Below are 25,643 nucleotides of genomic sequence, written 5' to 3'. Positions count from 1 at the left end.
AATCTAAAATGAGAAGCCAGGTGTCAGAAGCTGCTGGTATTGCTTGGCCTCTGATGTGTGCTCAACCCCGTCGTAGAACCGTGTACTCCTAGAACCCCGATGTAATGCAAGTTTGTGAAAATGAAATTCTGCTCTTTTTCTTGGGGTGCCAGAACTGTAGCCAATAATGCGTCATTAAAGTCGAGTAACTTGAGGGTATTGATGTGCGTGATACGAAATAATTCAAGCTCGTTGGATGCCTCCGTTGGGTATTAGTAGTAGAAATGATGTGCTGTGCCCGCCCCCTGTGATCGCCTGGATGAGTGGTAGAAATAAAGGCCGGATGGTGAGTAGTAGTCCTTGGACTCTCTACTGCGTTAAGGAGTCGCCCATTTCCGTATCGACGTAATCGCCGTCGTAGACGAGCGATGACCATACTCGCCAGTGAAGGAGTCCGAGATGTGTCAACCTAGTCGCCATATCTTCGATCCCACCTTCTTCGCGGGCTTCCCGTGTTGAGCTCTCACTGGCGTCGCGCTCCATAGAATGATCTCTTGATCCCTCCCAGGCTCGGCTCGACCCGTTGATGCGCCCTCCAGTGGCAACCGAGAATAAGCCGACGCCCGTCAGAGGCTTCAGGTCCCGCACACGCTGCTGAAGCTCGGCGAGCAGCTTGTCGTGGAAGTGACGCTCGACCTCTTGGAACACCTGGGACTCAGGCTCGCAGAGATGTCGTTCAAGTTCGTCCTCGAATTGTAACAGGACGTCGGACGGTGCGTCGGTAAAACGGAAGATCTGGAGCGCCAGGGAGTCCTTCATCGCCTTCCACTTTTGCGCAGGCCTCGAGCTACTGGGTGATGTCTGCAGCAAGGCCACCAAGGAGCTGTGCAGGTTTTTGACTTTGTCCGCGCGTCGGCCACCGCGGAGATAGAATTTGTAGGCAGAATCATGGATGAGCGAGGGGAAGAGCTAGCTGATCCGGCTGAAGAGAAGACCAGACTCGATGGCCTGGAGGTAGGGGGTGTATTGAAGTTGAAGCTGGAAGCATCGTCGTCGCTGCTCGAGGAGATGAAGCCCGACGGATCTGACATGGGCGTTGCAAGGAACGGCGTGGAGATGCTCGAGATGGCGCCGTGGTTTCGGTACTTCCTCTCCAACTCTTCGTAGAGACGCATGCAAATCTCCAGGTTGATGTGGTCAAGCATGTCGGCGCGGAGCTTGAACATCCGCTCCTCATCGAACAGGAATGTGTTTGGGAGCTGTTCCATGGTGGAGGGCAGGATGAGTTTGGACAATGCTTCGAAGAAGACAGCCATCTCGCCGAAAGCCGCCTTGGATTCCTGGCTAGGCAGGAGCTCATGACAGGCGACAGCATACCAATGCTGTGCTATCTGAGGGTCCAGCTTGTTGCTCTGAATCTTCTTGTAGAAAAAGCGCTTCTCAAATTTGACCGTGTCCTCGATCAGGATTGGCCGGAGGCACCGGATTTGGTGGTTGGCAACATCCAGTTTCATTGCTTCCAGCACACTCAGGAGACTCCGCATTCCTTGCACAAGCTCCTCCATGTCATTGGTCCGGTTGCCGTTGGTTAGCTGGTTGTACATCTCATCCACCCATTCGTCCCTCATAGGGGCGCAGTGTGATTTGAGCACACCAGAGAGCCACGAAGCCAGCTTTTCCAGATCGGCAATGCCTCTGTGGAACTGCTGCATGATCAAATCCACATTGAGTCCCTCGTCCAAATACACCCGGTCACGAGAGGGGACTAGGGTTTGGATGATTTCCTTCACCGCCTTCAGCAACACCGGGAGACACCAACCCTGGCCCTGACCATAACGTTGCTGGAACAGTACAGGGTCTGCGACAAACTGCTGTAATTGATCACGCAGACTCGTCCAGAACTGATCTGCCTTGACTTGCTTTCTCCTGCCCTTCTCGCCGTCCAGGTTGGGTCGGAAGTGCAGCTCGGGGTCAAAGTTGATATCGTGGCGTAGCTTGGGGTTGTGGATGATCTTGTTCACGTCGAGCTCGCTGAGCGTTGTTTTCGTCACAGGCGGCTCGAGCCTCTGGGATGCAGCCGGGGGCCCGGCTGGGCTTCTCTGGGGTTTGCGAGGCTCGTTGCTTCTCGGGAGTCTGCTCTGTAAGTTCTCGGATGCGTTGGACCCGGACGACGGATTCCGTGATAAACCCCCATTCGGCCCTCCCATCCGGCGAGGGTGATCGTTCTGGGAGAACTGGGTCGGCTCCTCCGTCTCTGTGCTGGGCGTCTCCGGTGCTCCCTTCTGCTGCTGGATCTGATCGTCGTGTGTGTTTGGGCTGGGCTCCGAAAGCCGTCGGTGATTCCGCTCCATGCCACTGTCAATGCCTTGGTCGCCCATTTTATTTTGTTTTTGATTTCCTTCCCACTTCCGTCAACGGATTAATTCCACCCTTCCTTAATCGCGATCTGGATCAATTGGGGTTTCTCAGGATTGTGCGTGTTGTACAGTACACCCGATTGTGGCCGGAGTTGTAGTTGCCAAGACTGGCGTGTAAGTGGAAATGGTCGAGGGACAGAAAAGGAGAGTGGCTATTGAGCCAATGACGGCGGGTTAGCTACAGTTTCTATACGACAAAGGGCAAACGAGCAAGTCAAGGCAGTAAAGTTCTACAGGGAGTCTCGTGAACAAAACAGGCTCGGGTGTTTGCAGATGTTGTGCAGGTCGGTGTCCCGGTTGTGATCCGTAGTTGTCCGCAGCACCTAGCAGCAAGCAGCCCGACGTGGAAAACGCAGTGGCAGTTTGCCTGGTGCGGGAAGCGAGCGGGAAGTCGCCTGGTTTGTTGTGGTGCTGTGTTGTGTTGGGGCGTTATACGACTTTTACTTACACATGCAACTGATCCCCGTCAAATACGTCGGTTGAGCTTTTTTGCGAGTTGCGACTGCGATGCAAACCAACTGGGCTGACGGACAGCTGGTGCGGCTGGATGCGTGCAGGAGAGGATTCCTTGAAGGAACGACTTAGACAAGGCAAGGAATGTCCTTTAATCGCCAGAAAAGAGCGTGAGCAGCCAATGTATGTATATAGCTGAGAACGGCCAGCAACAAAGGGAAGACGGACAGCTCTCTGCACAACAACGGCAAGGGAGGAGCCAGGAGCAAGAATATACTCGGCGGCAGTGCAAGTCGGTCGGGTTACGGCGTTTTAAAAAGCCAGCTCGTTTTCACCGCTGCTAAAAGTAGTAGCAGGCCAAGTAAGCGTCGGGGTTTGGGGGGTTTGGGGCGAGGAGTCGGCAGGGAGAGAGAGAGGGGCGGCTCCCAATGTTATGGAACGGAGATAAAAGGAGATTGTAATGATTGAAGTAGCAATGTATGTACAGCAACAACAACAGTCAACAACTTCTTCTTGATCGCAAAGGAGAGAAAATAGAAGGGAAAAAAGAGCAACAGAAAGAAGTCGCAAGTGGCAGTCTCGGTTCCTAAAGAAGCAAATCAAACAGGGCCCCAAAAAGGCAAATTAGAACGTACATACGGTACCCACGGGCTTGTTTAAGGGGTGTGGGCATTGTATTGGGGTGGGAAATGAGGAAATATGAAGCATTGAGACTTCAATGCGCCTTTGCACCCACACCTCGCCCATTGCCATGCCGGTCGTGGCTTGCGGCCCAGGGAGTCTGGGAGTCGGGGGAGCCTACTAGGAGCCCAGGAGTCTACCTAGGAGTCTGGCTAGGAGGAGTCTACCTAGGAGGAGTCTGGGATCTAGCCTACTGGAACTCAAGACCGGGACTGGGTCTGGGGGTGTTAGGGTGTTAGGGTGTGTGTGCGTACCTGTGTATTGTTTGGTGTGTGCGTGTGTGCGTACCTAGGTATGTGTGTGTGTACAATTATAGTGCGGCATACCATACCATACATTGACATGGTCGCATGGATGGATGAGATAACATCTTCCCTCGTCCAGTCCCAAAAAGTCAGGTAGCTTTGCTCCCGCCAACCACCCATGGACGGCCCCAAAAACGCTCGGAACGTGGTACTGAGGTAGTCGCAGTCGCAGTCGCAGTCGCAGTAGCAGTAGCATGTACTTACTTACACTACACTACTACACTTGCATTTTGCTACGCGACCAAGCAGATCCTCGGTTTGAGAGAGACGGAGAGACGGAGAGAGAGGGAGGGAGAAAATACACCCTCCCCTTCCTTCTCCCCCTCCGTTCCGTCCTTCTGCGCGCGCGGATGAATGATACCCAGTGAGTGGCCAGTGGCCCCGTTCCTAGCCTAAGCTGAGATCTAGCGAGCAAGGCGGGCGGGCACCTTGACACACTTTGGTTGAGCACCAGCGCCTACTACTACGGGTACCGGGGAGGGGGCTCTCGGGGTCCAGTTCCATCGCCACGTTAAAGAACTTGAGACGGTGGTTGCGAAGGGCGGCGTGGACGAAGATGAGTGGGCATTCGGGTTCGAATAGCGAGTCGCGACTCATCAACCAGGCCAGTTCCATCTGCAGGCGTCTGCTAGTCCTTCTTGTCGGTCAAAAATTGGCTACAGGGCGAGGTCGACTACTGCTAGGCGATCAGCGGTGACCAAGACCAGCAGCCAATATACAATACATAGTGCAAGACTGCAGTATGTAACCTCGTCCCAGGGGCCACCCATCACTAGCTGACTGAATTGTTATGATGATACTATTGGGTGTCCTGGTACATATCTGGCCATGTGTGACTACACCTCATGTACCACCTACACACATCCTCTGATTACCGTAAAACATTGTGCGGCATGCATGGGCATGGTGATGTTATTAGGTCGCATTCTCGCTCCCTTCAATCCACAAATGCATGCCTCTCTACTCTCGACTTCCAAGGAAGCGGGAAGCAAATATATTTCTCACTCTCCCTCCCCCCTCCTCCAATACATACCCAATTTGCCCATGTGCGCTCACCCATCGCCGTCATGAGATGAGGCCTGTATGTACCCGTCCACCCGGGTCAACTTTGATAGAGGAGCGACCTTTGCTTGGCTGTTTGGAGGGACTGGCGACTGGGACTAGCCACCACCCCCAACCCTGCCCTTTTTCTTGAATTGTGCTGACCTGACTTCCATTCCCAGCACAGCTCGCCAGGTACCCAGCCCGTCTTTAATTAGCACGAGTGGGTTTGTGGCGTTGTCCCCTGCACAGGTTGGACCTTCGTTTTCAACGCCAGAAGCAGAGAAGGGAAAAAGAACAAAAATGTGGGCTTGTTTTGGGGAGGGGCAAGGATCGGAGAATCAAACGAAGGTCTGAAGCGGTAGCCCCCCCTGCCTCGACCATCTTGACCTCTTCTTTTCTTGCATGGCGCATACCGCATACCGCATACCGCATACATACCGCAACTTGCAACCGTAGCAATCCTTGCGTGGTGCGGTGCACTCCCACGAGGTCGCATCACCGTGCAGAGCAGAGGCGGAAGAAAAAGAGGCCGCCTGCTCAGGCCGGCAGGCGGCGGCATGGAACGAGGTAAGGTAAACAGATCCGCCAGGAATCATACACGAGGGGCTCATCGCCTACCCAACATACATACATACCTACATAACCCATACCTAACCTACACCTACACACACCGTCAATGATACAGTACGTAACCGCTTGCTTGGTCCGGATCCTGGGCGCGGACGGGATTCGCTCCTGCGCATTCCCAACTCTATGGGTCTGGATGCAAGGATGAGTTGGCTGGCAGCTGGTTGGGAAAAGATGAAATTCCTCAACGGCTGCAACTGCTGTCATGCCAATGCCACCCTCGTCCCTCGTCCCCCGTCGTACCTCCGTGGGTTAGGGATGGATCAGAGGTGCATTCAGTCAGTCAGGTCAAGTCAGCAGAATTGGTCCGGGCCTACTATAAAAACGGACCCAAAACCACCATTGATTAACTGGAGCCGGAAAGACCCTGCATAAAACGGAGCTGAAAGCGACATCCAATCTGCGACTCGCAGTCAGCTAATAATGACACTCTATATGCAGCGCCGCGGCATCAGCATCACGAGAGAACCGACCAGCATCGCCGATCCACGGGCCTTGAGCGTAATGCGCGCAACTCATGCTGCTTGTGTATGCACAGGCGCTGCAGCCAGTAGCGCTCATTATGAGCACCATGCCGCAGCAATCCTATTGCCAAAGCAAAGGATGCTGTGGCTCAATTTATGCGCATGGCTGGACGCTTATGCGTTGGTATGCGCACTTGCAGTTTTCGACTGATATTGACGAGTTGATGATCCAACTTATTTTTAGGGATGTTTCCAAGTATATAACCTCCCGAGTAATGCCATCAGTCAAATGCTCCCGGACTTATCGGCGCGTCACAATATTCTACGTAAATTGCTAGCCGTGCAACACTTACACCGCAGGAGGGGTGGGTGTGCACTAAAACTACATTTATTATATATGTCTGTCTGTCTGATAATTGTGTGTGTGCGTGTGTGTGATCATTGGCTGCATGCCGATCAGACTTCATCAACAACAGCTTTGAAGCCAATAAAACACAAATCACAATATTTACCTGTCGAGGGCGATACATGCTGTCCATTCCATCATCCCAATGGGCCATGGCGGCCAGGGCGACTCGCTTGCTCAGTGCTCTCATCCGCATTCCCAAGGTGTGGCTGGCATGGCACCATCGATGCTTTTGAATGCAAGCGAGAGTTACCTTGCTATATCAAACACGGGGACGAGGCCCCCAAATCCGTCTCTGAAGGGCGAGGCGGCCGGTAGCCGGACACTCGTAACGCTTGGGTGAGGTGCTAGCTACATACATACAATGCTACCAGGTAGGTAGTAGTCATGGCTAGGTTTTGGGATGCCTTGCCTTGCCTTGCCCTTCCCGAACGCATACACCACTTTGTGACCTTTTGCATCTTCCTCCTTCTGTTCCTCTCCCTCGACAGTCCAGCCCTCTGTCGAGCTCGAACCCATTGAACGATCTGATTACCTTTGTCAGAACGTCGAGAGGAAAAGAGCAGTGGGCAGGCATGGGTGTAGCGGCCCAGTCAGCAGGGACCGTTCCATGAGTCAGGGCACGTTTGAGAGGAAGACGTTCAACGCAACCATCAGAAACCATGGCTGTATGCGTGCAGATCCCGAAAGCCCTTCCTCGCTGCCTCCGTCTTGGGTGGGTTTGGAAGTCTTCACACCCCCCTCCAGTGCCCTCTGCCCAGTCCTCTGCTGTCTGCACAGTGGCATGGCAACATGGTATTGGTCTTACCATAACGTACGGCTCGATCGGGCTTCGCGAAGGCCAATTAAACGGCGACCACCCTTGCCCTGGTGCCTGTTTCCGCATGGCCAACATGAGGCGGGCGACCCGCAAACGCAAAAAAGGTACCCGCGCCACCCACGCCCGCCCCTTGGGAATCTTCGCTGAAAATGCGCAAGGCGGGATAGCGCCTGCCAGAACCAGAACCAGACTCCTGCCGATATATTATAATTACGGTATTCGTATTGCTGGCTACCGCCCTAGGTCCTAGTCAGCGTCGTTTCCTGCTTTTCTGCTTTAGCTTGCAGACGATCTCTCTCTTATCTCTCTCGAGTCTACCCGAAACCACACATCCGGCAATTCTGGTCCCGCGGATGGATAGAGTTGACAGAGTTATTGAACCAACACAACTATTATTTATGTGTGCATATCAAAAAACAATCACAGCAGCAATAACGGCGGCGACGACGACGACAATAACAACAACAACAAAACATAACATCAACGGTAGCGACGGCAAGCACGGGTAATGTGTCACCCGGTCTTTTATTTTGTCTTTCCTTTCCTTCTCTTTGGCGGGTCGGAGATAGCCACCCTGTCTGGCCATGCGGGTTTGAAGTGACGGCCAGCACAATGCTGGGATGGTAGGTAACAACATGGGACATCGCTGTAACTGTCGCAACGGACTCCTAGCGCAAACGACCAAACGGGACTCAAGGCAGAATAATCACGAGTGACGTCTCGACAATTACCCCCGGAATAGGCGATATTCCACGGGTTACTAAGAAAGTAAGACACAAGCCAGGTATCTGGAGACCCAACAGGGTGCCCATAGTTTCTGGAACGTCGAACAGCTCGTTGGTAATACCCTCTTTCAGCTGTGCTCCGTCGAACAAGCCCTGCTGCGAGCCATCTCGTCTCGTCGTAAGGCAGGCAGGTAGGTAGGTAGGTAGAGGTCGGTAAGCAGCCTGCGTCGTCGTTCCCTCCCTTCTTGGTGCGCTTCATCATCAGCGACACAATAGTGACACATGCATCCCTTATCGGACCGGCTTGGTGCAGGATAGGATAGGCGCTGAGCGCACGGCGATATGTATGAGTTGCCATCGCCGTCACCATGCCACCTCCAGTTGCCAGTCATCCAGAAACTGCCCGCACACGCCAAGAAACTAGATGAAGCGTGGATTCTCTCCATCCATGAGTCGTGGATCCTAGCCCAGTGGTTACACCGATATATATCCTCCCACTTACATATTACCTGCATGTTGCGGTGCGGCACGTTTGAGCTTATCAGACCAGACAATGACAGACCGCCTTCCGCCCCATGCCCGATGCTCTCCGTCCTATGCTACTTCTCTGATGGCATCACCACACATATCGCCAACCCCATCTTGATCTGGGTCCTTGCCGCAAAGCCGTCGATGGAGAAGAGTGAGTGACGGGCCTGAAGGGCACTACCTCGTCTAAAATCGTTGAAAACTTCCGAATTGCTGCCGCCAGCCGTCCTGGCTGCAACGACATGCACGTACGGGAAAACCTAACGGAGCACACTGTCACAGCATTTGCAATACCTCATTTCTGATCAGTCAGTCTGGACAAGACACAATTCACGTTGCCCTTGGGCTCGTATGCATTGCCAGGCACAACATGCTCAGAGTGCGTATGCCTGAGCACCATCCTGCTCTGTGATACTACTGCAAGGCCGGATATCCATTCTCGCTGGGCTCTTCCCATGTTTCAACTTTGGTCCAGACGCCCCAGAACTCGCTTCACGACATCCATCCCCAAAGCTGGGTAACAGGCCGCCTTGTAGGGATACTAGAACAGGAACCCCCGGAACCTCGCAAACTTACTCTTTTAAAGCTGGCCAATCGTACTACAAGCCTTGCAGCGTGGGCAGTGTGCCGTATGCGGTAGGCAAGCGCGAGGCTGCTGCCGATAGTCTGGCAATATCGGCATCATCAAATTTTGGTCCCAAGCGCTCCCGCTTTCTGGTACTATACCCATCCTTGGAAAAGAGCATGCGCCACATCCACCGATGTTTTGAAACCTCCCAAGGCTGGCTGGCTACATTACCCCTCGCCGGCACCACTCCAGCTTGGAATCTAGTAATCGATGTATGAAGATGCGCCGGTCCAGTGAGAGTGCGGTGACTGCGCATGAACAAGGCGGGATCTCGGGCTGATCGGGGTCGCCTGTGCGAAGGAGTCGCTCTTCTGGACCGTGCGATTCGTACAATCTCCGTCCAGGCGTGGTGCTGGGCAGGGGGGCAACGGCCGCTACGAGGCATTCCAAACGCACTAGGAGAAGGAGCCATGTCATACTAACAATGACCCATCGGTGGTGCTATACTCCAGTTAGCCTGTGTTTGCGGATCAGGTGCGACGCGACCCCAAGCTCTTGGCCCCGACTTTCCCCAACAAAGAAGGAATACTTGTTAGTAGTCGACCGGAAATAGATCTCTAGCCTCCGGATCTATCTGGAGTTCCTGGACTAGGTTCATGTGATCAGAGAACGCTTCGAGCGGTCGGTTCTACGAACGAGAAACGAAACCATCGATGCTTGCATCAACGAACGCCATCCACCGGAGGGGGCAGGGCCGACTTCGCGATAGGGCGCTCTGGGCATGTTGCGGCGTCTGAGTTCGCACGACAGCTTAAACGAATGAAACCACTTTAGGAGGATCGACAGAGTGCCGTATTTTGGGCAATCGGCAAACAACTAGTAATTCACACATGCACGCCGAGCTCATGGAAGCGAGTCCTACGACATTGAGGGCTACCTTCGGCATCTCAACTAATCATTACATATAGATCAAACATCTACATAGTGCCCGGCGGCGTTCGCTGTCTACCTATTGATGCTGGCAGCCACCACCACCACCACCATCATCATATTCAAGGCCGAATGAAAGCCAGTCAGCCCACACACCACAGGGCGAAGAGATGGTGTACGAGCACCCCCAAGACGAGGCGGACTTGCACCAGAAACAATCCTATACGATATAACTGCAGTGCACCGTCGAGGGAATAGCAAGGAGATTACACCTTGGAGACCAAATGTTTAATCTAAGTGATGTTTAGTATGTAAGGACTACATGATGCGGCAGGCCGTTCTTGGTGTGCTGTGCTGTCCACGTAGGTTAGGTGTATATATACACGAATGTAGCTAAAACGTGACGCAGTCCTTTTATAGCTATCATATCATGACCATGCATACATATATACATGTACATAGCACAAGTAGCTTAAGCGAGTACACTGGGCTATGTATAATTACGAGTAGTCATCGTTGATCCAGCCGCGCCGCGTGTGTCAGCCTCGTCCGCGGCCCAACCCCCGTCCAACTAAAAATGAAGCACCCGCGTGGCCCTCCTCTAGCGCTTGGAATAATGCAGATAATGCATATCTATTTGAAATAGAGACTGGAGTCAACACCAACCAATTGCTTCGATGGCAGGTATATGAGTGTGGCTAGTATGGCTGGCGTAACTGGTGTAGCTTGGTCATGAGCGTCAACGGAATAACTGAACATCAGGGGAATAACTGTTCATTAGTGGCATAACTGAACGTAAGTAAAATAACTGATCAGTGGAATAACTGATAGCATTATGCCATTACACGCCTCAAGCACGCTAAACCAGCATAATACGATTATGCGTAATATGTTATGCCGAGCCCTGTCCTCCAACCGTGAACTCCGTTCCCTTAATATGCAGCAACACGCTTTTTCGTATAAACACTTTCAGACCAGTCGAACCCTGTCCTAACCGCCGATCATGATCGAGACCTGTAAATCCGTTGGGTCAGTATGCGACAGCAAGGCAGGAGCGTAATACTTACGGCCATGGCGATGCAGCATAAACTTATGTACGGGCTCAATCGCTCTCCTATTCTCGCCGCTTTCCAGAAGATACCCATGAACCTGCATCCCGTTAGCGATCCGTTTCCGTTGTAGGGAAGGTGCGACCTTACCCTTGCTTGTGGTTGTTCATGAAGGTCGGGAAGATGCCGTGAACGTAGGTGCTCGTGCAGATCACGAGGAGGATGACGAGCAGGAGTGACTGGAAGTTGAAGAGGGCCGACTAGAAGGGTGTAGCATTAGCAAAGGTGTCATACGGATCTGGTAGGAGCAGTGTGGTGCTTCGTGATATCATGGAAGGAGGGGAGCTGCGCCTACCATCTTGAGAGGGGCTGGAGGTTGTCGCGTTGCAGTGAGTTGGTGCGCGTGTAATCGTAGAGCCTTGTTGGGGAATCAAGTTCGATGCGCTCGTCGACCTCCAGTTGCTGAAGCTCTGCCTTATGTACGTGATGAAGGCCAGCTTGCGCGCCTGCCTGGAGATAGGTAGGTGATCTAATTGACATGTGGTAAGTACGAAGTTTATCCGGAGCTCCTTCCCCCAGCTGGCTTTCAGCTTGCTTGGTTGGCCCCGCTATTTTGTCACTGGCTGGCTGGCTACCCCTCGAAGTATCTGCTGTACCTAGAATTACAGGGAGCTTAAGCGCTAGGAGGTAATTAACACGCGCTTTCTACCGCGAACTGGAGTTGGAGATTGAACAGGGTCCATTATCTCATCATCTTACCCTCATTCTCAGCCTTGCGACAACGACGACGTTGGCTTTGAAGTCTGCGACAGCCTTACCACACACTTCATTTCGGATTCTGCCGTACGTGTCAATCTTCTTCTTATCACAGACTTGTCATTCAATCACGGTGACTCGTCAACCAATTCGAACCTCGGCAAAACCCCATCTACTGTTCGCCGTGACAAACTTCATCTACCATCATGGAGCCTCGTGCGCGAGCGGGAAAGAACGTTGGAAAGGAGACGTTCGCGGCTAAAGACCGTAAGCTTTCTCCCCTCAGGTGCTCTATGGCGCACCGACCAATCCTTCTACGGATCGTTGTCTAACGCGATGTTATTCTTTCCAGTCTCTGCGCTCATGTATGCCTACGGAGATGTGCCCCAGCCGCTTCCCGACACCGTCCGCGTCATGGACGAGATCATGACCGAGTTCCTCGAGGGCGTCTGCTTCGAGGCCAGCCAGCACGCGCAGTACGCCAGCCGCCAGAAGCTCAAGTTCGACGACTTCGAGTTCTCGCTGCGGCGGAACCCACAGTACCTCGGCCGCGTGGCCGCCATGGTCGAGAAGCGGAAACATATCAAGGAAATGCGCAGGGCCTTCCAGCCGGACGACGACGCGGTGCTCAAGAGCCAGGGCAAGGACGAGGCGGGCGGGCTCATCGGCGGCCTGGCCAACCAGGCCGCGGCGTCCGGCTCGCAGGTCCATGGCGACGACGAGCTGTTGGGCCTCGACGATGACGACGAGGATATAATGGATAGCGTCAAGAAGAGCCAGGATGGGCCACGAAAAAAGAGGAAGATTGGGGGCAGCGCAGTGTAGTGGAAATTGCGTTGCAAGAGGGCATAAATTTGCTTGCTACGGCAGCCTGATACATTTTTAGGGGTGCAATGCACAGCGACGGCGTTCGGTTTACGGATATATTACAAGTTACCATGCTAGTTTGCATGTGAATACAGATTTTTCGGCACTTCCATTTTGCTTCGGACTTCGCCCTTCTCCCTTCATCGAGCTGGGCTCATTGGCTTATAGTGTTACTCCTGGGACTTGGTGTATCAAACACCAGTAACACTGTCTTCAAAGTTTAGCCCTCCAGCCCTCTGACGCACGAGGCCATATTAACCTGTTGGGGATATGGGTTTTCCAGAGCTACACCTCCAAGAAAGTCAGAAACCCAGCCACCACGGCCGCCGTATGCGCCGGTCCAGCCGGTTAGGCCCCCCTCGCAGCCCCATGCCGCAGCGGGGCTTCGCCGATTCGTTCGCTAACGGACAAGCGGGAGCTCCAATCCGGCGATATCGGTGATCGATGCAACCAACCACAAGAGCCGGCAATCCTGAATAGGCCAGCCCCACCCTTGTGCGTCCTATCAGCGCAAAGGGCCTCGAATCCTGGCGGCTCTCACTTGGATCTTCCATATGATTTTCCCAACTGGTAGGCGCCCCTCGGTCTGTGTACCTAAGAGGGTATCCTTTGGAGAGTCATGTTCATGATGCGTGCAGTTGCTGACATGGAGCTGCATTCCCCATCACTTCTTCCTTCCCCTCAAGGCCCCGTCACGCCCTCCATTTATACTACCCTAACCATTGCTGGCGACGACCGCTTGGCCCCATGTGCGGCTTCGTTTAATCTGGATAATCTGGGTCCATCCACTCGCCACTGTTTGCGTGCCCGTCTCCAACAGTACCTGTCCAAGGCCAGAAGATTAGGTTCACCAACATCCATTCCCCATGGCGAGCCTAACCACAGTGGCACACACTGCGACGCCCTTGCAGGTACAAAAATGGGAAAACAGAGTGCGGTCCTCATTGGAACTGTTTTCTCGCTGTATTGTTCAGGTCTACTGGCTCTTATTATCTTGCTATCATGTAACATTTGTTGTTAGAAAGCCGCTGTCGGTGAAGTTGCTACAGTGTACTACAAAATTTGACCCATTCTTCCAGACTTGCTCTACTTTATAACACAAGAATTCAGTTTGGCACGCAATACGTAACATCACATTTGTGCTCTCTTTTGGCGCCTGGTTCTGCGATGCCTAAAAGCTCCTCCTGAGGGAATTATACACCGCAACGTTTACGCAATTTCCGGTACCACTTACATTATAGCCTCCCCAGATAAGGGGGAGAAACCACGAGTGACGTTGGTGTCTTTGACTATCTGTTCTCTTTCAAATAAACCATAATCGCTCCGAAATGCATATCGAAAACCAAGGGCGCCGGGGCCGCCCGATAACGACTGGCCGGACCCCAAGTAACGACAAAGAGAAAGAACTTCTTGGCCCAGGTGTCTCCGCGACAGAGACTCTTCCTGCAAGCCGATTCCAGCAAGATGGCCGGCTCTCGCCGCTGCCATCGTCGTCGCTACCGTGGATGAACAACAACAGTGGTATACGATGCCTGTCGCTGTCCCCAGCCCCCAGCTCGCAGATGTCCTTCGTCGGACCCCCAGGGTATACCGCCGCCGAGAAGAATACTGGCATAGTGGGTCGGGCAGCAGCAAGCAGGGCATATCTGGTCCAGACGTGGCGGCGCAACCAGGGCCCCTCCTCGTCTGTTTCTCGCAGTTCTTCGCCGCCCTCATGAGCGCCGTCACACGCCTCCTCGAGCTCGACGCTGAGACGGGGCCGATGCACCCCATGATGATCCTCTTCTGGCGCATGAGCACCACGACCCTTTTCAGCGGGCTCTGGACATACTACTCCGGCCGACGCAGGAGAAGACGCGCGCTCCAACTCAGACGTGGGGGCATCATCAACGGCGGCGCGAGCAGAATTGCTAGCTGGGAGGATGAAATACTCGGCATCCGGGCCGTGAGATGCCTGCTCGTGGCCCGCAGCGTCGCGGGGTTCCTGGGTCTGTACGGCCTGTGGTACTCCATGATCTACCTCCCGCTTGCTGAGGCCGTCGTGATCTCCTTCCTGGCCCCGACGCTGGCGGGGTACCTGTGCCATGTCTTCCTGCACGACCGGTTCACGCGCCGGGAGCAGCTGGCTTCCTTCTTGGCCCTGGCCGGCGTCGTGTTGATTGCCCGCCCGCTCTCTTTGCTGTCTGCAACGACCGCAGCTCCGGCGGACGATCCGACTACTACCATCGCGGGGGCCGGTTCGGTGGATGGGTCGGTAGCGGGGGCGTGCTGTTCAGCGGCAATGGCACTTCCCCCGCAACAGGAGGGGCTGCCTCGGTCACCACCACCACCACCACCACCACGGAGCCCACCCCGGCGGAACGGTTGATCGCCCTCGTGTCTGCCCTGATCGGCGTCCTCGGCGGCGCCCTCACCATCGTCACGCTGCGCCAGATCGGTACCCGCGCCCACACCCTCATCTCGGTCAACTACTTCAGCGCCGGCTGCACGGTCGTGACGACGGCGGCCCTGGTCCTCGGGCCCGTGCTGGACCTCGACCAGCCGCTCATGCGGTTCGCGCTCCCCGCCTCCTGGCGCCAGGCCGGCATGCTGGTGCTTATCAGCATGTGCGGCTTCGCGACGCAGTTCCTCATGACGAGTGGGATCGCCGTGTCTACTTCTTCGTCGGCCGATGGTGAGGAGGAGGTGAACGGCGAGGAAGGAGGGAGGAGGAGAAAGAAGAAGAAAGGGAAGACTACGGGCGCGAATAGGGCGACGGCTATGATTTATACGAATATGCTCTTCTCGGCTGGCTTCGATCGCTGGCTCTTTGGGGATCATATGGGTTGGGTCACCATCGTGGGGTGTGCGCTTATTGTGGGAAGTGCCCTCTGGGTTGTCGTCACGAAAGACAACGGTGGCAAGGAGCAGGAGGGTGGGGATGGGGAGACGGGTCGTTCGCAGCAGATGCGGGAGTACGACATAGATGCGGCGGAGGAAGGGGTCGTGTTGTTGGAGTCGTTAGATGAGACTGGTTTAGCCGATGCGGACGGCGATGATGATGGTCATCGTACGACTAAAGGGGATCGGTTGGAGAGATTGTAAGGCTAGAAATGGTATGGATATGGTATTTGGTTCGGTGTACGTGGGTCAGGGCGTCAAATAAATTGTTTTTGGTGATGAGAGGCCTCTATTGGATAAACTCGTTTACTCTACTATTATTCAGTAAGCCCAATCATGTTCGTTCAAGTGTCTTAATGTCAATGTCGAGCTCGAAGTGGATAATCAGTGACTACTAGCCGGCAACAACGTCACCAATGACGGTATAAATGGCCGACTGTGGGATGGTCGACTGTGGGATAGCTGACTGGTAATGGATAGTTGGCAATGGCATGTTTAAGTATTTAGCCAGTCTTTCATGAAATATTTACGACGCACAGCAGTCACAACCAGGGGACGAGACGGAATTTAGAATACAGATTATATGAAAATGGTGATGAATCCTTTTGTATTGCCAGGTCGTGCCTAGAACTGCCATCAGTTTTCCCGCCTTATTTTATCATCCCAAAGGGCCGAAATTCATTGACTTCAGGTGGACAGTTGACTGCCAGACTTTCCCATAGAAAGGAGCCAACGTACGACGAGAATTCCCCGTGCTGGGCATCGGGCCACTCATTATGATCGCAGCCGGGTTTTATATGCTAATCCGAATAAACCTCAGGCCGTGGCCGCTTCTTCTGGTTATGGTTCATAGGACGGTCCTTGGGATGTCCCGCTTCGAACCTAGCCCAGTCAACCTTGTACTTATTATTGGGGTCGTTCCAAGGCATCTTCTTAGAGCTGCCGCTGTCACCGCTGCCATTCGACTTGACTTTATCAGTCGTGGCAGTGGAAGTGTCGACGCTCTTACTCGCCCTGTTCGTACCAAAGCCTCCCCTGGTACAACCGCCCTTTCTGGAAGAACCTGAGCTGACCATGGTGTTTCAGTGATGAATGAATGTCTGGGTTGGTATATGCACCGTAGGAAATTGCTGCCAGCGATGGATTGTAGAACAACTTCAGCCTGTCCAGAGCTTTGGAGGTTAGGACTTGACCATTATTTATCCTTCCTGTGTCGAAGATCGATGTTACTTTGCTATGAATGAATATTCACAATACGGTGCTTGTACTCTTTGAAGCTAGGCGCTTTCGTAAAGAAGTTACCTAGCTAACGTTGTTCGTTTACGGAGAAAGGCTACCAGCTTGGGTCCAGTTCAGTTCTGGACGCTCGCTTAGAGAAGACAATGCAGACATTATATCTCAACAGTCTTCAAGATTACCAGTCACAGGTTCGCAGTTATGGATTCTGATTGTTGCTAAACGTACGTGAAGTATTGTACAACCTGGAACAAGGTTGACCAAATACGCCCCGTCTATCATCATGACTCTAGGAGAACACGTAACAAACCACCACAATCAATTATAGAGGTATATGTATAAACAAAATGCAATGACAATTGGTATCAAGTCATGACTGTGGTTCTTTGGAGAAGGGCTTCTGCAACCATGGAGCCTGCGTGCTGCGTGGTGTAAGCGCCACAGGAGACTTGGGATACTGGATACATGTGTGGCTTGGCCAACCAAAGGCGAGAGGGACAGAATAACATGCTCGATCTACAGCAATGGCGGAACTGAAAAAGTTCAGATAATCATACAGATGGACACATAGGTTACCAACAAATGGCCAATATTACCGATTAGAGACTGTTGCTAGAAATGGCAATTGTAAGTGGTTGGAGACAGCAGGTGTTCAATTCGTTACCTAAGATGAAATCCAGAGCCCCATTCCAGCAAGTGTGGCGCAAAACCCACATGAAGGACGGTTGGAAGTACTGAGGTACTACTAGCGCAACCAGTTGATTGGGCGTTCCGGGCGCGACGCCAAAAAGAAAGTTCGCGAGCTTGGAAGCTGCAGCTTCCAGTACCTCCAGCCCGCTTAAACTTCACCTGCCGCAATTACAGCATTCTTCGATCTCCATCCACCGCCCAAACACCAGCAAAGCACCCGAAGCACCACCGCTGCAGCTTCATCACTAAAACCAGAGCAAATACTCGCCAGCTTTCCCGCAGGCTTTTGAGCCTCGAGTCCGTCAAGATGGTTCAAATCAGCGAGATCAAGGGTAACAATCGCGAAAACCGCACGGCGGCGCATACACACATCCGAGGCCTGGGGCTGAAGTCAGATGGCACTGCTGAGAAGCAAGCAAGCGGCTTCGTCGGCCAAGCCGGCGCCAGAGAGGTATGCTCCTCCGATGCGAACAAGCCGCCAGTCCTGATGCGATACTAACACGTCCTCAATCACATAGGCTGCAGGTGTAGTCGTCGACTTGATTCGGGCACAGAAGATGGCAGGACGAGGTGTGTTACTTGCCGGAGGCCCTGGAACCGGAAAGACGGCGGTTGCGCTCGCCCTCAGCCACGAGCTCGGCACCAAGGTGCCCTTTTGCCCCATCGTCGGCAGCGAAGTCTACTCGAGCGAGATCAAGAAGACCGAGGTCCTGATGGAGAACTTCCGAAGAGCCATTGGCCTGAAGGTCCGCGAAACGAAGGAGGTCTACGAAGGCGAGGTCACAGAGCTTACACCCGAAGAGGCGGAGAACCCGCTCGGTGGCTACGGCAAGACCATCAGCACCCTGCTGATCGGACTGAAGAGCGCAAAGGGCCAGAAGAAGTTACGATTGGACCCCAGCATATACGAGGCTATCCAGAAGGAGAGAGTCACGGTCGGTGATGTCGTCTACATCGAAGCCAACACAGGTGCCTGCAAGCGTGTGGGACGATCAGACGCATACGCGACCGAGTTCGATCTGGAGGCGGAGGAGTACGTGCCCATTCCCAAGGGCGAGGTGCACAAGAAGAAGGAGATTGTGCAGGATGTGACCCTGCACGACCTTGATGTCGCCAACGCCCGCCCGCAAGGCGGCAGGACATCATGAGCATGATGGGCCAGCTCATGAAGCCCAAGATGACGGAGATCACCGACAAGCTGCGCGGGGAGATCAACAAGGTGGTCAGCAAGTACATTGACCAGGGCGTAGCTGAGCTGGTGCCCGGTGTGCTGTTCATTGACGAGGTATGCATCCCAAACCAACACGTGAATTCCTCGGCGGCCGTTAGCGAAAGCGCCGAGCTATTGGACTGGACTGACAAACAAACTGCAGGCCCACATGCTTGACATTGAGTGTTTTACCTATCTCAACAGGGCTCTCGAGTCTTCCATCTCGCCCATCGTGGTCCTTGCTTCCAATCGAGGCATGTGCACGATCCGCGGCACGGATGGCATTGTCGCCGCCCATGGCATTCCTCCGGACTTTTTGGCCCGCCTGCTGATTATCCCAACCACGCCGTACGACGCCGATGAGATCAAGCGCATTGTGCGCATCCGGGCAACGACCGAGAGTGTGGCTATTTCCGATGCTGCCATTGACAAGCTTGCCGAGCACGGAGTTCGGATTAGTCTGCGATACTGTCTTCAGTTGCTTACCCCTGCAAGGTGGGTCTTTCCCTGTTCTTTCGTCTATCCAGCATATCCCTACAAGAGCAAGTGTCGGTCTGTGAATGAAGGAGAGCTGACATGAAGCAAATAGTATTCTCGCCCGAATCAACGGACGCAAGGAAATTGATATCAAGGATGTGGCCGAATGCGAGGACTTGTTCCTCGATGCCCGTCGCAGTGCCAGTATATTGAGCAGTGAGACAGGACGTGGATTTCTTTCCTGAACCATAGACAGGTAAAGTGGGAACAGCTGAGACAAAAACGGAAAACGTATCCGTTGTCCGTTGGCCCGGCGAATGAAGACGAGAAAACCTGCCACTTGGATGTAGCGAATGTTAAGGGAAGAACTGGCTGTAGGAACAAAACTAATGGGCGTTGTTTGGAGTCTCAGAAAAATTTCACTGGTTATTCGATAGAAGTTGTTGATGTTCGTCGTTGTTGTGTAATAGAACGAACGAACCACTCACTGTGTAACCTGGGGCTGGCCGTGATCATTGCTAATTCTATATTTTTGGAGCCTCAAGATTCAAGACACTACGAAGCTTGAAAACGACGACAACCAGGAATAGCGAAGATGATGAGAAGGTGACTATTTGTACGTGCTGAAAAACAACAATTGCAAGTACGACATGGCCAGTCGTCCGCACGTGGAATTTCTCTGCAGTGCGCGTGCAAAGGGCGCATGCAATGCTAGCAGCATTCCAGGCGGTAACAGACCTAGCAATGCATTTATGGGTTGTGCAACAAACCCTCAACATGGCTGTCTACTATGGCAGCAGACGCATGGCTAAAGTCGACTTCTTCTTATACTAGACTGCTCGGATTGTCGGTTGGCTGGATTATGGTACACGCCCTTCTGCTCGTGTGTCGTTTTTTTCTGTTATATCTCCCCTCTGATGAATGTCTCGCTTGGCGGGCTATGACCGAGATGCACACCCGCCTATCCCGGAAACGGCATTACAAACGCAGACCCCGGGACAAAGAAAATGGATGAGGGGAATATGAGGCATCGATGTGGCTATTGCCCTATCTGCAACAGCTTGGACGCTCAGTATATTCCCGAGACATATGCCTGCCCAATACTGGTCTCTGACGGTTTGGCTTGCCCAATTCTGCCCATACGCCCCTCCTCTAACCTGCTTTCCAAGCCCCGGGACATACGACAGATGAGATATGAGGAAATAGATCGTCATCGGGACTGCGATCAAGACATCTGAGGGACCGGAGGTTTACAGGCTTACAGGCCACATCCATACTCATCCTGCCCCCTTTCGATGTACAGCACATCACTCTCGCCATCCCGCCTCCCGTCAACTTAGACACAGCGGCAGCGATGATACAGGGATAGGCTCACCATTGTTTCGTGCCCGCAGCTTCTCCGTCGCCTCGTCGTAGCCTTTCATCATAATCATCGTCACTTGTTCTTTCGCCCATGGACAGGAGAGTCGTGGTGGCACATCGTTGTTGGGAGAGAGGTGAAAGAAAGAAAAAGAGAGACGGCAACGAAGAGAAAGCCCACTTTCTTCAACTGCCAACACAAAGAGAACAATTCCAACAAGTCCTTAGTCCTGCTCTCTTTCTTTCATTTGACGCAACTGGAGGAAAGACCCCATCTCTCTCCCCTCTCTATCCCCAAGTCTTGCCGGCTTCGCACCATTCCCAAACCATTACCCACTTCGTGCTCTCTTCCCGCGCCCAACTATGATCAATTCATTATTCTGATACCTGTCTTTTGTTCTGCGGAGGCGTATCTGATCCTACCGACGCCTTCCCACCCCATCAGCCCTTGTATTCTTGCCTGTGTGGTGTCTTTCTTCCCCTACCCTACCCTACCCCTACCCCCCAGAACAACAAGGGACCGCAAGTGAGAAGAAAGAAAGAAGAAGGTACTTCAAGGGAAGACAATACAATTACTCAAGACATCATATACACAATAGCACCCCCCCTCGCCTTGCTTCTTACTATCTCTGTCTCTCAGTAACAACTACTTCCCTTCATCATATGTCAAGTCCATCAATACTTTACCTGGACGGGGATACCTGATCAACACTACCTTGATCCCGAGACTATTCAGGTGGCTGGGTTTTCGAGTTCTATCAGCAATTACAATAACGACGACCACGACTTTGGTGTGCGTATTACAGGCAAGAGAGACAAAACTTTTCAGCGGTTTGTAGGCGACGCGAGACTTGAGAGCGTTGGATGTCTCTCATCCTCCTATTATTGGTCCACAACTATCTGCGGTCTCCCCGTTTGTCAAATCTCCCACAACTCGCTCCTCCCCATTACCAACGCTGTCGAGAGAGAGAGAGAGAGAGAGGACAGACCGTAATCGAAACACGCGGGAAACAGGGACGGAAGAGGGAAACGAGACACAGGGCCCTATCTCAACGAGACGAAGAAGCAAGAGTGACACTGGCATATGGCAACACGCCCCCATCCCATCATCCCCTTGCCGATTTTGAACCATGGCAGACATAGCCGGCAATAACTCGACACATTCTAGTATCGCCACCACCACCACCACCACCACTACGACAGATCCGCAGCCGCTTCATCACCCGCATATACTTCAACCATCGCCTGGTCCCTTTACCAGCAGCAACAGCAACGATGATGGCCTGGTCTCATCCGGTGGCGATCCTTCCTCACTAACAAGGCCTATGAGCCAACCTGCCATGGCCACATCTAGAAACGGCCTTGGCTTTCCTCCACACCCTCCTTTGCTGTTACCACCACCACAATCCCAACAGCAAAATCGCTTCGAGGAGAACAACCCTCAACAACAACAACAAAGACCTACACCATCACCTCTGCATATACCACCGCCAGCTTCGGCACCCCCTCATCTCCCTTATCCTCCACACTACTCCTCAACACCGTCAAATGACTTCAACACCCACGAAAATAGTAGCAATCTTATCAGTAGAAGGCCAACAACCGTCGACGAGGACCAACAACACCACCAAAACATCATCAACAACAACGAAGACGGCTCAGCCTCCCCGTCCTCGACAGCGACGACGGCGAAATTGGGCCTTCGCAAGAGGGCCGCGAGCATAGACATCTACGAAGCCAACAAGCACCCGCGGCTCCAGGACCTGGGCCTCTACACACCGGCGTCGGGCCGGTCGTCTCTGGCGACGCCGCTGGACATTGGCGGCGGACCGCGAGACTTGATCTGTTTGTGTACAAAGGCGCCGAAAGTTCCACGGCCTCGAAACGGTATGTCAGACTTTGTTCTCTTCCTAATATTCAAGTTTAGTGTATCTACAAAATGCTCCCCTCTCTTAACTTGATGCTGGTTTCTTCTCTTTTTCTTTTCGTGTGTTCCTTTCTACGTGTTCCATCCAGGTCCAGACGTCGCCCAAAGTCACAAGCCGACGTTCACGTTGTCACTCGATGGGGAATTTAGTGAGTGCTGGACAATTGCTCTTTGTCAATTAATCAACAAAAAGACGATACACTTGTCCTGCCAAGGGGAAACTACTCAATGCCCCAAGATGGCCACTGCTCCTTGGCCGGGCTCTTTGTGGGTTGCCCCTTGCGTGGAGCAAAGGAACGGGTTATGGAGGACTCATGAAAGAGACTAATACTTCTTAGTTGGCCCAAAAAGAATTCCAATTTTAGTTCTTTTTGTCATATACCCCCAAGCCCCTATTCACTTTTGTTTGATAGCGTTCAGCTCATGTTTCAGACCTTGGGAAGTCAATTTCCAGAGCTCTGTTGAACAAAACAGTTGTTGAAAAAATACTGACCCGTCTGTTTGAAAACCAGCATTCATCCTCTACCGTCAACACTACCAAGCCATCGTAGCAGCCAAGAACCCCGGTCTTGCAAACCCAGATATCTCCAAGTTGATCGGGGAGCAGTGGCGCGAGCAGCCGGAGGAAGTGAAGAACTCGTGGAAGCGGCTCGCCGAAGAGGAAAAGGTCAGGCACCAGCGCCAGTACCCGGACTACCGGTACCAGCCGCGCCGAGGCGGGAAGCACCAGAACCAGAACAGCGGCAACGCGAACAGCGCTGTCCACAAGACCACGGCGGCGGGAGAAGATCCCAGTCGCTGCAACAAGTGCGGCGGTCGGTACATCGCGACGCCACGGACACCGTCCACGCCGTTTGCTGCGGCCGCACCACCACCACCTCTACCCCTATCCGCCCATACGCCGTCGATGGCGGGGAACCCCCTGGCCACATGCCGGTGTATATGACGCACAACCCGCGCGTCATAGAGACAGATCACTTGATGCGCCGGGGTAGCTCCGCGAGCATGATGTCGGTCGACAGCCATGGGCGCCGCTACACACAGCCGCACTTGCGGGACATTGAAGAAGACTACGCCATGATGTCCATGGCGTCGCCCACGCACCCGGAGAACATGGCAAAACGGAGACGCGTGAACGGAGGCGGCGCGTACATGCCGGGCTCGCCGCCAATGGGTTGGGCACCGTATCCGGGAGCAGGTGACCCGAGGTACCCGCAACAGACAGGACACGGGCAACTAAACCACCGGCCTTCTTTTAGTGGCGGGTTCGGACCACAAGGGCCGTATCAGGGCAATACGGGAGGAGCAGGCCGTTTGCCTCGGCCCTCGTCAAGTGGCATGGGAGGCGGCGTGCCACAGACGCCATACCGATCAAGTAACGGTATGGTGGAGATGCAGCCACCCCCTCGCCCTTCCATCTCGCATCCCGGCCAGGCACAAACTCCATCGCGGTCGAGTGGCGGGTTTGACGAGTCGTTGAGGCTGCCGCCATTGCAGACACAACTACCGAATTCACCGAACATGAACTCAGCTCCAGAAACTGCTGCCGGTAGTGCCTACCCAGGCACCATGGCCGGGTTAGGCATAATGCAGAATGGCATGCCTCAACAGCCCACGCAACAGCAACAACACCATCAGCAGGTAGCGCGTCAAAGCCAGCAGGCAGCACAGCAGCAGCAGCAACAACACCAGCAACAACCACGGCACCCCCAAGCTCATAGCTCAACTCCGCCGCCGTCGCGCTGGACACATAACTACATGTACAAGCTGAACATGTTGCGTGCCATCAGCCCACCCCTCAGACCGCCTGCGACGCCGCTTGAGACGCGAGGGCCTATTATTGCCATTGAGGGGGCCGCGGACGCGCTTGGACTGCTCAAGGAAGTCGCTGCCGTGGTGGAGAAGGCGCTGAGCATCTCTGGCGAATGCGTTGTGAGAACATGGAATGGCCCTAGTGCAGATGAAAGTCATGGCAATTCGAAAAGCCTGAGCTCGTCCTCCCCAGAACAGGAAACGGATGGTGGCAAGGTTGGAGAAATTCGCTCTGCCCAAGATAGTAGCAACCAGACCCCTGTCAACCCCATGGCGAATTATATGACCCAGATTTTGAAGTGGCATGACACGTCCGCAGAGCTCGTCAAGTTCGTCACCACGAACCCAGTAGGAGGAAACCCTTCTACCTCCGCACAGGACGGCGGCACCACCACTGCTGCCACCAAGCCTGAGCCCTCACCCGCCAACGACAGTAAGCTTCCCGTTGCAGTCCTCGGCACGGGCTACTCCCTGACCCAGAGCGACCGCTATGCCACCACGCTGCCCATGAAGGACGCGTACCAGACCGAGGACCACTGGAAGTGGGTGGCGACGCTGTGGCGCGGCATTGTCGGCCCGGACTTGACCATCTACGTCAAGCTCGACGAGGGCCGCGGCAGCAACTGCGTCGAGTTCGTCAACCCGGCCGTCGTGGTGCTGCGCGTGCCTGGACCCGCCGCGCCGCCGCCCTCTTCTTCTCCGTCACCAGATGCCACGGCTCCGGCGGTATCGGAAGTGCATGTGGACGAGAGACTGGAGCGTCGACTGGGGTTCGAGATCATGGAGTGGGTGCGGAATGGCAGTTTCAAGGCGAGTGGGAGTGGGAGTGGGAGTGGCGGTAAGAGACCCGCGGTTATGTGAGTTTCTGCATGAATAAAGGCGGCTTGGGGATTGTAGTGATGATAAAAGAAGGATTTGGATAATGTTTTATTTTGGATTGCGCTTGGAAGAAGGAGAAGGTCTGCAGATAGATTGATGGGATGTAGGTAGTAAAATACAAGGCCGGGGGCTGTTGCATAGTACGTAGTCTGCATTGTACTAGTGCAAACTCACAATATGCATGTACCTACTTTTGTATGTATCGTATGTCATTCTGGTAGACAATAAGAGTGATGGTGCATGGTAAGGGACACAGGAATTGCAATAACGAGCGATGGCCGCCACGGCTTCTGCATTTTATTGTCGCCCAACCAAGGCTCAATTGAAAGGTGATGGGCAGCGATGCTGAATAATCCCATATCTCAGTTAAAGAATGACCATGTGCCCATACTTTGCTGATGCGAATTTGTATTCTCGGGAGTGACGTCTGGAAACCTCTTTTCTCGTGGTGATTTGCACTGAGGGTCTCAATTGGAAATGCTTGTCGAGGATTGCCGTCGTGGATGTGTTAGTGGTGAATTGGTCGCACAGTGTCTTGGTACAGTAGCAACACA

General features: G+C 53.5%; 8 protein-coding genes across 8 annotated transcripts; 5 read left to right on the top strand and 3 right to left on the bottom strand.

The window, feature by feature from the left end:
- Window positions 1-348: 348 nt before the first annotated feature.
- Window positions 349-2,357, bottom strand: PG997_000950 (uncharacterized protein; the record flags this gene model as incomplete). Its single annotated transcript, XM_066805265.1, has 2 exons — window positions 349-840; window positions 900-2,357. 2 exons carry the CDS (start codon window positions 2,355-2,357, stop codon window positions 349-351), a joined length of 1,950 nt encoding a protein of 649 aa, XP_066675038.1.
- An 8,580-nt stretch (window positions 2,358-10,937) lies between these two features.
- Window positions 10,938-11,256, bottom strand: PG997_000949 (uncharacterized protein; the record flags this gene model as incomplete). The annotated part of the gene is made up of 3 exons (XM_066805264.1): window positions 10,938-10,961; window positions 11,015-11,096; window positions 11,147-11,256. Coding segments are annotated over 3 exons (216 nt in total), but the record flags the coding sequence as incomplete, so codon positions are not given.
- Window positions 11,257-11,958: 702 nt separating this feature from the next.
- Window positions 11,959-12,577, top strand: PG997_000948 (transcription initiation factor IID; the record flags this gene model as incomplete). Its single annotated transcript, XM_066805263.1, has 2 exons — window positions 11,959-12,019; window positions 12,105-12,577. The coding sequence occupies 2 exons, from the start codon at window positions 11,959-11,961 to the stop codon at window positions 12,575-12,577; spliced, it is 534 nt and encodes a 177-aa protein (XP_066675036.1).
- A 1,570-nt stretch (window positions 12,578-14,147) lies between these two features.
- On the top strand, window positions 14,148-15,703 carry PG997_000947 (integral membrane protein DUF6; the record flags this gene model as incomplete). The annotated part of the gene is given in 2 exon segments (XM_066805262.1): window positions 14,148-14,800; window positions 14,818-15,703. The coding sequence occupies 2 exon segments, from the start codon at window positions 14,148-14,150 to the stop codon at window positions 15,701-15,703; spliced, it is 1,539 nt and encodes a 512-aa protein (XP_066675035.1).
- Window positions 15,704-16,299: 596 nt separating this feature from the next.
- PG997_000946 (uncharacterized protein) lies at window positions 16,300-16,575 on the bottom strand (the record flags this gene model as incomplete). Its single annotated transcript, XM_066805261.1, has 1 exon — window positions 16,300-16,575. The coding sequence occupies one exon, from the start codon at window positions 16,573-16,575 to the stop codon at window positions 16,300-16,302; it is 276 nt and encodes a 91-aa protein (XP_066675034.1).
- Window positions 16,576-17,732: 1,157 nt separating this feature from the next.
- Window positions 17,733-18,573, top strand: PG997_000945 (RuvB-like helicase 1; the record flags this gene model as incomplete). Its single annotated transcript, XM_066805260.1, has 2 exons — window positions 17,733-17,876; window positions 17,944-18,573. 2 exons carry the CDS (start codon window positions 17,733-17,735, stop codon window positions 18,571-18,573), a joined length of 774 nt encoding a protein of 257 aa, XP_066675033.1.
- A 2-nt stretch (window positions 18,574-18,575) lies between these two features.
- On the top strand, window positions 18,576-19,357 carry PG997_000944 (RuvB-like helicase 1; the record flags this gene model as incomplete). Its single annotated transcript, XM_066805259.1, has 3 exons — window positions 18,576-18,710; window positions 18,799-19,130; window positions 19,225-19,357. 3 exons carry the CDS (start codon window positions 18,576-18,578, stop codon window positions 19,355-19,357), a joined length of 600 nt encoding a protein of 199 aa, XP_066675032.1.
- Window positions 19,358-21,811: 2,454 nt separating this feature from the next.
- Window positions 21,812-25,071, top strand: PG997_000943 (uncharacterized protein; the record flags this gene model as incomplete). The annotated part of the gene is made up of 3 exons (XM_066805258.1): window positions 21,812-22,358; window positions 22,911-23,334; window positions 23,394-25,071. 3 exons carry the CDS (start codon window positions 21,812-21,814, stop codon window positions 25,069-25,071), a joined length of 2,649 nt encoding a protein of 882 aa, XP_066675031.1.
- Window positions 25,072-25,643: the final 572 nt, after the last annotated feature.

The sequence above is a fragment of the Apiospora hydei genome (assembly GCF_038363865.1).
Source record: "Apiospora hydei strain CBS 114990 chromosome Unknown utg000002l_segment0_segment0, whole genome shotgun sequence".
In the NCBI taxonomy this organism is placed as follows: Eukaryota; Fungi; Ascomycota; class Sordariomycetes; order Amphisphaeriales; family Apiosporaceae; genus Apiospora; species Apiospora hydei.
Note: the sequence above shows the minus strand (reverse complement) of the source record. Positions and strands in the feature narration are given on the sequence as shown.